Genomic DNA, 14,686 nt, shown 5'->3' on the forward strand with positions numbered 1-14,686 from the left:
TTAATAGTCTTTAAATCTTCAATGGAATCTTTAAAATCTTCACGAATCCTCATGAATGCATCTTATTCCATAACGAGCTACCTGCGCTGTGTTGAGTTGCAGTCTCCTTCTTGTAAGAGAGACTTAAAGGGAATGAGCCTTAATAACACGAAGTTAGGGGAACTATCCTCTAGTTTGTATAATACATAAATATATTTATCAGGATTACCTATACCCAGCATCATTTACTTTACAATCAATGTTCGGGAAATATTTGGTTTAAATGTAAGGAAATATTATATCCAGTAGTGCTCAGCTCTGTAATACCATTGCATAGGTTTTAAGGGGGCAGCTCTGTTGACATTAAGAATTTGGGAAAATGAGGATTCCTTTTAAAATTGGTGAGGTTGTTTTAGTATATTTATTTCCGTATGATAAAACCCTTACAAAGGCTGCCTGAACCAATCAGCAATGATAAGCAATTTAAACAATATGACAGAGGATCATTTAATGGGAACTAATGGCAGCTAGAACTGTCAATGAAAGCAAAAATAGTTACTTAAAATATATTTATTTAAAATAACCAAAGAGAATATTTTGAAACAAGAGATGGGTGAATGTGCCAGGGACAATAAGAAAATAGCCTATGTACTGAATAATTTATATTGACCATTCACAGACACGAAGATTCGGTGAAAAGGGGACTTAACAAAATCAAAGTGAAACTGCTATAATTTATTTTTATGAATAATTAAGTATTTAAGTAATACATATTTAATTATTTCTCAAAAAATCCATATAAATATGGACTTTTACCTTGTATTTTTCACCAACTCATGTAAGCTAGGAAGCTAACCTCCTAACCTACGGGCATCGTGGGGATCAGAATTCTGCACCTATGAGATTACATTCAATACCATGGTAAATATGGATGTCACATGGAGGTGTCTTATGCCACGTACACAGGTGCATGCCAGTCATTTGTATATCTTCTAGCTCTGTTAAATTGTCATACATTACTAGACAGAAAACAGTTATCTTATAACCTGTATGGTAAAAAATAGAATGACCCAGTCTTAATCACACATCCTGACACTTTAACTTATGAACATCTATGGAGGAAAGGATTTCTTTGTACAAGCAGGACTTCATTAGAATTGCCATAAAGTACCAGCTCAGTGTGGTGTTTGAGCAGGGAAAGTCACTCAAAATATCACACGACTGACAACAATGGCGGCCACCAGATTTTATTGGTGAAAATGTAAAGCCATGTTTGGGACACTGCTAACCTACATTACTGTATAGGGCATTGTGTTCCCAAAAAGATAAATATTTTTTTTTTCCTATTGAACTTCCCAGATTTGCCGGGTTGTTCTACTTTTAAGCCAAATTAATAAGAATATTTATGTCTATCTTTAATGTGACTATGAGCATCTTACTATTTAATTGAAAAAGTTACATTCTGGTATCCAGAAAAGTTCAGATAATCCAGTATTTTAAAGGATTATTTTATATGTTGTAACCAATAAAATTACCTCTAGAAAGATAGTCCTGTCTTTATGCTTCTGCTGAAATAGCCTTGTTCAATTATCTACTTTTCTTTTTGTTTTTTAGTTTTTAATAGGAGATTTAAATACCCATCAGCTGAGTGAGTATCAGGTCTCTGAGGCACTTTGGGGTCTGCGTACTTGTCATGTAATATGGCCTGGTCATTCCTTGTGTGCAGCTAGACCCCCCCCTACCCAACCCAGCTTCCCCATGGAGGGGGACAGAGAGATCCTGGTGAGGCAACCTGGGGAGGTTACAAGGAACCTGATCTTCTCAGACTTGTCATGGCTGACAAAGACAAGTGGTGCTGGTGATAAGCGTATGTTTTCTACCTAGAAAACCCAACAGTAAATTGGCGTGAGCACCAGACAAGATAACAATGCTCGACACTGGCGCGGTCACACGTGTCTTTTGGTTCTAGGCACAAGCGCTATCTCCTCCGCTCTCCCTAAAAGCACCCCATTTTTTTAACATTAAAAACCATGTTTTAGAAAGAGAAGATACAAACTCATTCTGAAGTAAGCCATTTTAAATACCCAGTGCATGAATAATAGTTTTTAGTGTGCAAAGTACTTTGTGTGGGTTTGCACCTCAGGTAGCAATCTAGACCAGTACTTAAATAAAAACATAAAACTGGTGACTTGGTCAACGGCTCCGGACCTTTAAGTTATGGCGCTAAAGAGAATTGCTTTGTCTGCCTGGGAAACGTCATATGAACCTATACATTTCCATTTTCAATAAAAACTTTATATTTTCTGGAGAAAGTTCGTCATCCTTAAAACTTTCTCTACCATTTGTTTAAAAAAACACCAAGTAGTTTGCAGTTTTACTATTTTAACTTTAATTTAAGGTCCCAATAACATTTTCTAGCCTTTAATTATGTAAAACTACAGCATTTGTTTTCCCCCTTTTGTTTCTTTAACCTGGTTGTAGCTGAACGAGCAATTTCTTCATCTAGGCTTTGTTAAATGGGCTATAAAAGCAAGCATTTGGTTCACTTTGTCTTTGGAATGTGCCACATAATTTATTTTAACCCCCTGAATAATTTATGCAGTGTAAATTATTAATTGATTGGATCACGAATGTAGTTTCATTCGTAGCCTGACGTATAGGACAAGTTACTTTACCAGAGCGGAACCAATGTACATTATATAAAATGTAGGGGATAACACTTTAATATAGTTCTACATAATACAAATAATTATTTTCCTAAATAGTAAATAGCATGTTTAGTACTGAAATCACCAGATTGAAATCAAATGACTAACTGCTTATTAGTGGACAGCTGAATATGTGTTTATCCTTTTGCCTTAAGTAAACCTTGATATAATTATCTCAGTCTACCATGCAATTCCCTGCCCGTTTGTGATTTTATTTTTTAAGTGGATAATTAGATGTAAAGAGAGATGGTGCAAATAGTTTTTGGCTGGAACAGAGCACAGAAAATGACAAAAGTATTGGCAACTGGTAACTGAACAAATGCCAGTGGAGACTATGCTGGTTTTACCACCCTGACAATAAGATTGTTATAGACACATATATATATATATATATATATATATATATATATATATATATATATATATATATATATATATATATATATATATATATGTATACTGTTGGCGCTATATAAATAAAAGATAATTTCTGGAGCCTACCAGCCTGCAAAACCCCTTAAATAAAATGTAAAAAAAATATATCACCATCCAACCAGTGCCTTTTCTTTTATACTTAGCACTCAATTTTGTGTATTGATTTCTGCCATCTGTAATGAATGGCCGCTCCATTAGTCCACAATACAGAAAAAAAATAGGGGAACAAAATGCAATTTGATTCCTTTTACTGTAGAGCTTCAGAGTTTCTTCCCGAACAATGCTTTCTTCTTGTATAAGTAAGAGTAAGGAAATGACAATGTACTAAGACGAGATAAACACAGTTATTATTCCGTGCAATTCTAGCTGATTTAAACAACAGTATCAGTTGCAAAGCACTTCCCATCTCCGAGGTGGAAGTCTGGCGTTTAATTCAGTAGCCAAAAGCCTTAGATTTTAGAGTTTGTTGTGAGTCCTTAGGTATACTAAGCTATTAAGTAACAAAATCTCTATAAGCGCACGCCTTAAAAGTCTGACCTCTTACAAACCTGCCTGCTTTTATTGGTTGGAAACGTGAATTCAACAGAAATTGTTTACATGTTTTTATCTAGATTGAGTGTTTGTATCTGAACAATGGGAGTATGTCTCTTAGGATCACCACTCAACTAGAATACATTGTGATTTGTTTATATATAAAAAAAAAAAAAAAAGCCTTCGCCTTCCCACATTTTCAAGGAAAATCTTTACAAATGAAGAATAACGTTATCCGGCTTTTTCAATATAGTCTGTGAATTCTGTATCTATACTGTTCTTCCAGTAAATATGTATAAATCCCATTACTATATTCCAAGAAACAGCTATGGAAACCTTATGGTTTTCAACATATTTATACACTATGTGTATGTGTGTGTGTGTGTGTGTGTGTGTGTGTGTGACTTGCTTTGGTTGTTTAACGTTTGCTATACTTATAAACAGAGAAGTCTTATAAATAATGGTCATTGTAAGATCTAAATTCATCTTCATTATTTTATTTTATGCCCATAAGATCACACATTAACCAATTTATCATCACATTATTGAAACCGTTATCCATGGGTTCCAGATATATCATCCAGGATTTTTGAAAACACAAAAAGTGTTTTGCGGTTGGAATGCATCTATATTGCGTAGAAGAAAATTGGATCCTTGGTGTCCCCGTGGAGAACTTGGGATGTTTTCAGTTGCTCTAAACATGGAGCACTAGCATGTTCTGGAAATATTGCATGGTTGTGTTGGCAGTCTTGCCATCCCCAGAGCAGATTTTCCACTTGAAGCTAGTGGAAAGTATCCTAGAACGCATGCATCATGATTAAGATCTGTAGACATTGTCCCGCAAAGACTTCATTGTAAAGGGATTTTAAATATCAGCAGCCTTGCTGACGCTAACGTGTGTTGTAAATGTAAGAGATTTAACATGCAATAAAGTTCGTTCTTTTTTTCCTTAAGCTATAAAATCTCGGAAAAAATGGTGGAAAAATCCATTGAGTTTAAAATTGTTTCTGTTGATTTTGTCCAAGCCTACAGTGGGCACAATGATTGTTGTTTTTGTTTCTTAACAATAAAATGTTGCCATTGCTGTCAGTTGTGATATTTTGGGTGACTTTCCCTGCTCAAACACCACACTGAGCTGATGCTGTATGGCAAAGCTAATGAGGTCCATTCCTCCATAGGCATTTATTAGTAGCCATGCCAAACGGGATGGGTAAGATCGAGCCATGATGTGTGTCTAATAGATCGAGATAAGTTAACTGAACTAGAACACATTATAAACGTCAATATATATATAGCCTTTTTTACACTCCTATTCCAGATACTAATTCTGCGAACTATCACTGTGCCAATATATCTAAAGAAGAAAATACATTAAGAAAAGAAAAAAAATAAATAAAAAAAAAAAAAAATATATATATATATATATATATATATATATATATATATATATATATATATATATATATATATTGTGACAGGGAACAGGGCATGGTGGTGGATAACATATATATTTCTAAGAAAATACTGCAGTGCAATGTATTCGATAACCCCAGGGAGAATGTTTTGTTACCAACAAAATAATGGTAATGTTGTAGTTGTGTTTGGGTCCCTGGGGTGGAGCATTTGGAGAGAAGGGAGGGCCAGTGCTCCACTCCACAGTTTACTTGCAGCAGGTGATGAAGCCAGTCCAGGAGTTCTGGTTCTCTCAGGTAGTTACTCACCTGTTACCAATGAGCAGCAGGGGGCTGCTACAAAAAGGAGCCCTGTGAGTTATTCAGGTGAGAAACACACAAGCAGTGAGTGAGACTGCATTTTCTCCTAAAGAATCTGCTGAACGGTTCCTAAACGAAAAAGGCCTGTGCTAAATGTTTTTTTGTTGGTAGCGGGTAAGCCGTCCAACGATAGTTAGTTGCTGTATGTCAGTAAGTGCTCAGAGAGCAAGGCTTTTCTTTTTGTTTGTTTTATTTATGTTTGTTTACAGACCTTTTAATAAAAAGGACTACAATTCTACAAATAATTTAGCCTTATGTGGTATTTCAAACCTTAAGACTGTGTGGTTACATGATCCCAGCTCACAATATATATACACTGTATATGTGTGCTTTCCATTTTCTATTTTGCAATTACTTACAAAAAAACATAATGTGAGAATAACAATTCTGAGAGTTTCTAAAGTGAGATCACGTACCTGTAACAGTATCTACAGAGTAATCGGAGCCGACAAAATACATACTGAGAGCCCTGGGATTGTTGGTGTAAATGATGCGTAATGTTTCACGGATTTCGGAGCAGCTTATAGCTGTCCTTGCAGTGCTCAGCAGTAAAGATCTTATTTAAAAGAACTTATGATTTGAACTGCTAAGTTAGTGTTTTTTTATGGAAGACATAATAAAATTAAAATAACGGAGTTCTCTTTTTATTTGGGTATGAGAGGCGCTGATATAACAAAATGAAATGAGTGTAATTTATGTAGCGTTGCTTAAAGACATTAATGCCTGAGTATAAAGATTATTATTTTTTGGCTCAAAACAATTCGAGCTTCTAGACCTGGCTAAGCATTTACGGAGATCACGTCTTTTAAGGGCAGATGATAAAAATGTATATGGGTAACGCTACCCACTACTACTCATACTCTGCTAAGTTTAAAGAGCCTCTAAACATTGTCCATTTAATGCTTACGTCCCATCCATTCCATGATTGTGTTCCTTCTAAGAAGCTATCTTCACATTTCTTACCTAGCAGCAGACACGTGTTTACCTTCAGCTTCGCCCTATGTCCTTTGCGCCGCCATCGCTGATAGATATGACATCATATTCCAGCACGCCATCTTTTGAGGAGCAGAAATTGAGCGCACAGTCCTCCATAGCATTATTGGGCTGGTTGGGGAGATCATTGATTGCTACAGGGAGCCTGATCACCCAAAAAAGCATCTGTTATGCATTTGAGAGGCAAATCTGACTTTGATGACCTTGATCACAAAGAGGGACTGTATTTTCAGGAAAGGGATACTTTATATAAGTGGATAATCAAATAGTTTAGTTTTGTACAAATGTTGTATTTAGAAACTACTCCTGTTATGTCATAAAGACATCTGCTGTTATTGTACAATGCTTTAGACATAACATATTACAACACTACCTTATTATACCTCTGACTGTTTTATGCAATTAGACAATTAACTGTCTATCTACTTTAACCAAAGTTGATTTTCAACAGTCATGCAAAAGGGACAGCCTGGCAAGGGTTGCCTTTACTTTCCCTGTAACCCAGCAAGAGATTCATGTTATCTTCTCAGTAAATAAAAGATCTTCCTGTAGCTGGGCCTGAAACCCAAAGTCTGTCTTGGCACATCTTGATCTTGATCTAATGCTTCTGGATGCACACAAGGACACTCATTTCTATGTGGATTAGTCTAGCTCGATTTGTGTGTAGATTGGCAAGAGAAGCCTGGGGTCTGGCTTGGCCCTGGCTCAGTCTTCCCCACTTGCTCAGACATCCACCTCTAGGCCTTACTGAATACGGTACATCTGTGGTCAGGTGTGGACCCTAAGCTTGGTGTGGACCTGGCTACCTGAAAAAACCTACTAGTCATTCGCCGGCATTTTCCGCTTTTGTTTCAGCTAATGTCCATTTGCATTGACTGAGCTGTCAAAACCTACTGTTTGAAGGAACCACACTAATTTTTCAATTGATTTTATTCTTTTTGTGTTAGGAACAATAGGGTTTTAAAAAAAATAAAACCTATTGTAAGCAGTACTAACTTTTCAATTTTCTCTGCATGCTAAAAGCAAGGACTTGGAGCTTAAAAAAGAAAGATAAAACAAAAGCTAGCATTTCATGTGTAAGGACTACTCGCAAGCAAGTTTTTATGCGTTCTTTTTTAGTGAACGCATAAAACTGCAGGAAGCTGATGGCTGTATACATTTGTCCACATTTTCCACTTGATATGCAATATCATATAAATACAAGAAAGCAATTTTACATCCCGGACAACTGTTTTTAAACAAACATGCTGTCTGAGAGGCATAAATGTTGCAGCCAATAAACCTAGAAAATGCTGAATACTAAATTCCCATATAGAACAGGATTTAAAGGGGGCTCCCACAATTGTGGAAGAGCTCAGTCTTAGTCACCTGGTTGGACTTATGAAAGTCTATGGAGGGACAGACTTCATTAGCATTACCTTAAAGAATCAGCTCAGTGTGGTGTTTCATCAGGGGAAGTCACCTCAGCATATCACACGACTGACTACAATGGCAGCCTCCAGGTCTGCATATAAAGGGAGTTTATTGGGGCAAAATGACATAAAACCGAGTTTTTGCCGATGCCGTATACAACACTGGATTTCATTTGACGGAGAGAAAAACATTTTTTTTAATGGAACTTTCCCTTTATGGAGACAAATCTAAGATAAGTAAAATATTCAAATGTAATATAGTCTTAATAAAACTTTTAATAACTCAAAATACATAGCCTTTTACGATGATTAAACATGTGTGTTTAATAAAAATAAAAACAAATATCGAGATAGAAAATAATCAAACTATAATTTACCAAAGTCCATGGAAAGTGGTTTGCACCAAAACAGAATGTTCATACTGAGATCACAACCCATCATCATAGACAGAGCACACAAATGTAAGTATTATATAGGATGCAAATTTGACCCAAAGTCTTTGCTTTTTCTTGAAGAAAACCAAGGGGTGGGGGGGGTCTCCTTTTTGTCGGCATTATGAAGTAATGTAAACTATTCATTTCCCAGGGTCAGCATTATGAAGAGGAAAAGAGAGCATTAGGCCATGAAGTGATTGCACTCAATAACCATTTATTGGAAGCCAAGGTGACCATTGATAAATTATCAGAAGACAACGTAAGTATTATTCTTCTGGCTGACTGCATGGTAACATTTCCTGGTAAAGGCTTATATTGTTAAGATAATTCTATTTAAACTAACTTGGAAAACCCCAGCTGCACACTGGTAACAGATGTATTCTGTATTCCTTTATATTAACTCATATTAACTAGAGTAGATACGATTATGTAAAGACGTGCTAGGTACAGGTAGTCTATTGGATATACAGAGTCCTAGGTACTCATCGTGGAGGTCTTCCTTAAATTAGGATTAAAAAGATGGGTGCGGCCAAAAGTCTTCAGTCCACAACTTTGTGCCAACATTTGTGCTCACTAAATATCTGTAGGGAAGCAGGGAAAGTAGCAAAATAGGGATATTTTTCAAAGACTAGTATTGCCCCCCCCCCATTTTTTATTCCTCATGGTATATTTTTCTTGGATTAATTTTTTGTACCATATGGGTTTGCGTGACACACCGGCTAATCTCCTATACCAGAAATCCACTGTGTGATGTCATAGTTAGGTTACATATTTTGAGTGCTAAGATTATTTCCTGCTTCCCAAGAAATAAATCAATCAGTACCAACAGCCTTTGTTAGGCCCAGACTTGCCTATAGACAAACCAGACAAGGCGGACCAGGTGGGCCACTTGCACAGTTTCACCTTCACATACCATTAGTGTAAGTGCATAGCAGGTGGCCACAATTATCTAGCTGGTCACCACACATATGTCATTTTCTCGTCGATTGGCGTCAAAGTACCATAGCCAATTTTACTCCCCAGTCTTGCTCTGCTCTTTGCTATTCAGGGGTATGGAACAGAAGCAGAATAAATCAATAAATAAAGCAATGGCTCACAACAGAAACATAGAGTTCCGCTTATCTACCACCCTCAGTGAACTAAAACCTCCTGACGTTACATCTAGGCCTTTAGTTCTCTTTATACATAGGAACGTCCAACTATAAACCCAGTCCTCCCAGCCAATGCCAATATTAAAACAAATTTCAAGTTACATCTTGTTGTCCCCTGTCTTTGCATGTAGGAGCTGTATCGAAAAGACTGCAATCTAGCCTCTCAGCTGCTACAGTGCAGTAAGAGTTACTTCAGAGCACACAAATTATCAGAGGTAAGGTCAGTCGTATTTCTTAATCCACAGGTATCGATTTACTGTGATACATATCAAAGAAAATTGCATTGAAAGGTATCTTTCTCTAGCGACAACTTTATTTTGTGTTTTAATAAAACACGTCAAGCCAGTTGACTGGGTGTTATTATCGAGTAACTGTTACATCTCAAGTGAAACAATAATTGAACCCGACACCAATCTTTAGTGCCGTTATTATTATTATTATTATTAATTTCTGGCTTTTAAGTTATTCAAATACATTTATCTCTGACATCACATCTGTTTCGACCAATGACATAAACGTGGCATTTCATGGAAATTGACCGTTCAGTTACCACAATCCTCAAGGGAACATTGAATGTGAATACTCCTATCACACATGTGCATTATGCATATTATTTTACAAAATAAAGTGTAGCAATAAATATTGTTTATACACTAATGGTTTCTTTGTAAAGTGATTAAATATGGCAGGAGTGGGTCATTTTCTTTCGTTGCCGAAAAGGGAAAACATATACAATAAAAATGCTGTATATATGTTTAATATTTAGGATTTAGGATCTTCTGAAGCATTTTCTTTGACCAAATGGCTTAAAATATAACTAATTAGCCTACCCCTTTTCTATTCCATTCTAGAAAGACTGACCTTTTCAATTATGTATCAGTAAAAAAGGCTTAAACTGTAAAGTTATACTGAGTCAGACTAATCATTGTTTGGCAACTTTATAATCTAGGGATGAATATGATGGAAATTTGACATATTTAATTTGCAAGGTACAGTTGAACATTGAAAATCAGAAAAAGTTAACTTATTTAAGTGAGCTATCATAATATAATCTTAGTCTCTGTTTCCTTTAAAACAGGGGTGTCCAACCTGCAGCCTTGGCAGAGGAGGATGGGAGATGTAGTCCTGCAGCAGCTAGAGGGCCGCAGGTTGGACACCCCTGCTTTAAAAAGTGTCACCTGGTTTCTCACTTGGCTAATTTTCTTCTTTCTCCAGCTGCCAACTGACTTCCAGGAAAGAGTAAGTCAACATATGGAAAAGTATGGACGTAGCCTTTCTGTGCCTCTTTGTAACACGTCATATGCTGATAGCATTCCTACTTGTGTCATTGCTAAGGTCTTGGAAAAACCCGATCCTAGCAGCTTGTCTTCACATCTATCAAGCGCATCAATGAGAGACCTTAGTTATGAACATGGAAGCCAAGAGCTTGACGACAAACTTCGCCAACGACCACAGTTTAAGTCAGAAATTTATTGCAGTGACACTGCTCTCTATTGTCCTGAAGAAAGAAGAAGAGATAGGCGCCAAAGCTTTGATGTACAAGTGAAAGATGAGGTGTTCTTAAGATCCCAGAATTCTACAGACAGCACCGTAGAAGACGGATTCCACTCCAGTTTCTCACACGAAGCCTTCAATGAATATGTAGCATCTTTACCGACGTCCAGTTCATATTCAAGCTTCAGCGCAACGTCAGAAGAAAAAGAAAACAACCAAGCGAACACCCTAACAGCGTCACAGCAGGCCATATACATGGGCAACATGGACGACCTTTTCGAAAGGAAATCCACAACAGGTTACGAGCACACATCAAGTCCAAGGTTTGTAAAATCAAAGTCTGTCCAGCATATGGAACAAAGCCCTGAAAATACAGCATCACCCAATTTCACAAGGTCATCTTCCTATGTGGAGGAGCCTTTTAATTTTACCCGGATGCGCACACAGCAGGCCATGAACACCCATAAATCACACAGCGAATGTAGGAGTTCCAACCTTTCAGAAGAGGATCTACCAAGCCGCTGGCGACAATTGAGCGTTGAGGATATTGGGGCTTACTCTTATAGCAATGCTGGGCGTATATCTCCATGTAGTTTTACAGAACAGTATTTCGCTCATAGCCCCGTGAAGCAGTTAGAAAGCAGGATGAGCCCATTGTATGCCAGTTACAAACAAGACAGCTTTTCAGAGGGTGAAGAAGTTTGTCAAAGCCGAATGGGCGATTCCTGCTTCCTAAGAACTGACTCTGGATTAAAAATTGACCTTAGCGCCAGCTGCAAACAGGAAATGTTGTCTACATTTAAATCAAAAGAAGCAAGAGACCAAAAAGCGGAAAGGGTGTCACTCCAGATGGGAAGTAAAAGCATAGACACGTCCTCAACGGCCAAAAGAGAATACGTTGACGTCAGCCCCAACAGCTCCGCAGAATCTCTCAGTCAGAGCCCCATGGAGGCTTCAGACATTCACCAGTCTTCCATTGACCAAGGACATACAAGTTTCCATGGCAAACCACAGCAATTTCAAAGAACTGGGAGCATTGGCTTAACCAGAAAGGATAGTCTCACAAAAGCACAATTATATGGAACACTTTTGAATTAAGCATCTTCCAAACTGCAATAACTATGAACATAAAGAATTCAGTGAAGACAGGGAAATGTTTGTGTTTTAGAAAAGTCTACACCAAGATAGTATTAATAATTAATTAATAATTCTGTATTAAGTGTTTGTGTATCTTGCACTTTTAGGGAATGTCCCATTCAAGTATTGACCTTGTAAATATGCAATTACCTCATTACATATGGGCATAAGGTCATTTTTATGTTATGGTCACTTAATATTTATACCACCGATTTTAGTAATTGAGTAGTCAAATACAAGGCCATGTCTTCATAAAAGAAAAAAAAAATAGGAATTAATATATTTTAACCAAAGCCTACATTTGAGACATTAACTCTTATTAAGCCATCTAGTATAGGGTAAATTTCAAGAGAAAATAATAATATAACTTTGTTATTCTACAGCAGGAACTATACGTTAATCCAGGTCCATATTGCGGAAATATAGGATGTGCCCATTAAGAAAATACAGGAAGTTTTATGCTAAGTAATCAGATTTACCCATGTTATGTTTTTCATTTTACCCTAATGCTGCTTTCTCTCAATTAAGATGGGATAAATCTGGTGCTGCTTTGAACCAAAACAAAAATGTTAGCGCATCTCCGTCAGACTACTGAGATTTTCCTTCATTTTAGAAAAGTATAGGCTATGAAACCATAATGGTGAAAAATACCATCATTTAGCTTTCTAGACAAATTTTATTTCGCGTACAATTTAGAAACACTTTTATGCTTAACTGCCCTGTTTATACAAAGGATCTTTTCTTAGGCCTGCTTGGTTGGAACCCTGTTTGATGAAGAAACCCCTGACCTGACTTCAATAGATGGGTATCTTATGCCACACAGTATGGTGGAGCTTTTTACAGAAATAAGACAAATTTTCTAACGGGAAGAGCTGGGTGGCTTATGTTCATGTAGAAAGGTGCTATACTGTATTGCCCTTGTAGACTATAACACTCATTATTCCTAGCCACCCACACTTTGTATTTGTACTATACAACACCTGATTGCCTGAATGCCATTGGACAGGGCTAGTCCAACCGTACAGGCAAACCTTTCCGTCCGCGTATGGAACAGGTTGGGGCAACGGCCAGATTCCCTCTTGGCATGCTAGAGCATGATGGCTGGACATCTCCTATCCACCAGTTACGAAAACAATAGCACACATAGATGGAGTTGAAGGAGAGCAGCAGGAGGTAGAGGCATTTGGGAAATGGATTCGGCCCCTCTCAATCCCATCCTGCCACATCACTAAAACATATTACCTACTAGAAACTGGTGATAATTTATTGAACCAATGTTTACAGAAGTACTAAAGATTCATTTCCATTCAAGTGTTAATTTTAATGTACCTCCTTTGTGATGTCATCATAAGACTTCACATGTAAATTATACACTATAGCGGAAAATAATTACATTGCATATTACCCCACAAATTAACAACAGAGGACAGAACATATTTGATGACATAAATTATAATTTTAATTTATTTTATATATCTGATGTTTTGGAGCCCAATGTTTACATCAATGTCCCTTTTTAACCTTTTGAATGCCAGAGGGATTCGCAATGTGCTGTTCTATACTGTGTCGTCACAGAAGAAAAATATAAAATTTTTCAAATATTCCGCACCAACTACTGTATGACCTATTTGCTTTGGTTCCGGAATAGCATGGCTGTAGTAGGTTGACTTTCACAGGTATTTTGTAATGCAGAATGAAGTGAGACTTCTTTCCTCGCCATTACTCCTCATCTACTACCTCAACAGTAATTGAGGGGTTGGTTGTTAATATATTTTGTAAAAGCTTGCATTTTTATTGGTAAAAACGCATGAACTGTCCTTAATAGTGTTCGTATTTTGCATTAACTTAATAAAAGCAACAACCTGAATTATTTCCCTTTTTTATGAAGATGTGTTTATAGGAATGTGTTTATTAATAAATATTAACCTTACTCGATATACGTGAGGATGACTTCCTGTGCTGCAGTTCCAAACTCTCCAATGTTAGTAATGTTCATTTAGCTCAGAGCACTAAGTGTCTTTATCATATAGTACTCTGAAATTCTTAGTGTGTTTTCTCAGGAATACTTCTCCTTTACAAAACAAAATGTGGAATTACATTAACCCCTTAAGGACAATAGGGGTTTTTACTCGTAGTATATTGTGGGACAATGGCTCTTTTAACGTTTTTCAGTGTTACTGTTTAGCTGTGATTTTCTTCTCTCTCATTTCATGCTCCCACACATATTATATATTGTTTTTTTCAGGACAAACAGGGCTTTCTTTAGATACCATTAATTTTATCATATCATCTAATTTACTATAAAAAAAATGATAAAATATGGGGATTTTTTGTTAAAAAATTACTTTTTCTCACTTTTTAAACATAAAACTTTTACTCATCTGCAAAAACGAATGAAAAAACCTGCTAAATAGATTCTACTATTTGTCCTGAGTTTAGAAATACCCAATGTTTTTATGTTTTTTTGCTTTTTTCAGCACGTTATGGGGCAATAAGTACAGGTAGCGTTTTGCCATTTCAAAACCTTTTTTTCCAAATCTGGTAATTCTTCCCCCCATGTGCCATTTCAGGTATCTTTGAAGCCGGCCAATGAAATTTACCCCATCAAATCATATATTTTTAAAAACTAGACACCCCAAG

The 14,686-nt window shown here is 36.7% G+C and overlaps 1 protein-coding gene across 5 annotated transcripts in view; it reads left to right on the forward strand.

Moving 5' to 3' along the window:
• The window catches only part of BEGAIN (brain enriched guanylate kinase associated), a 63,461-nt gene extending 51,102 nt beyond the window's left edge, over nucleotides 1-12,359 (forward strand). For 3 of the 5 annotated variants that reach the window (XM_053474542.1, XM_053474543.1, XM_053474544.1), the window contains 3 exons: nucleotides 8,416-8,523; nucleotides 9,547-9,630; nucleotides 10,631-12,359. In XM_053474542.1, coding sequence (XP_053330517.1) covers nucleotides 8,416-8,523; nucleotides 9,547-9,630; nucleotides 10,631-12,007 — 1,569 coding nt within the window. In that variant the 3' untranslated portion in view covers nucleotides 12,008-12,359. The remainder of the gene's footprint in view (nucleotides 1-8,415; nucleotides 8,524-9,546; nucleotides 9,631-10,630) is intronic. The other 2 variants (XM_053474545.1, XM_053474546.1) reach the window with 1 other exon arrangement.
• The last annotated feature ends 2,327 nt before the right edge of the window (nucleotides 12,360-14,686 follow it).

Source organism: Spea bombifrons, chromosome 9, assembly GCF_027358695.1.
Source record: "Spea bombifrons isolate aSpeBom1 chromosome 9, aSpeBom1.2.pri, whole genome shotgun sequence".
NCBI classification, from domain to species: Eukaryota; Metazoa; Chordata; class Amphibia; order Anura; family Pelobatidae; genus Spea; species Spea bombifrons.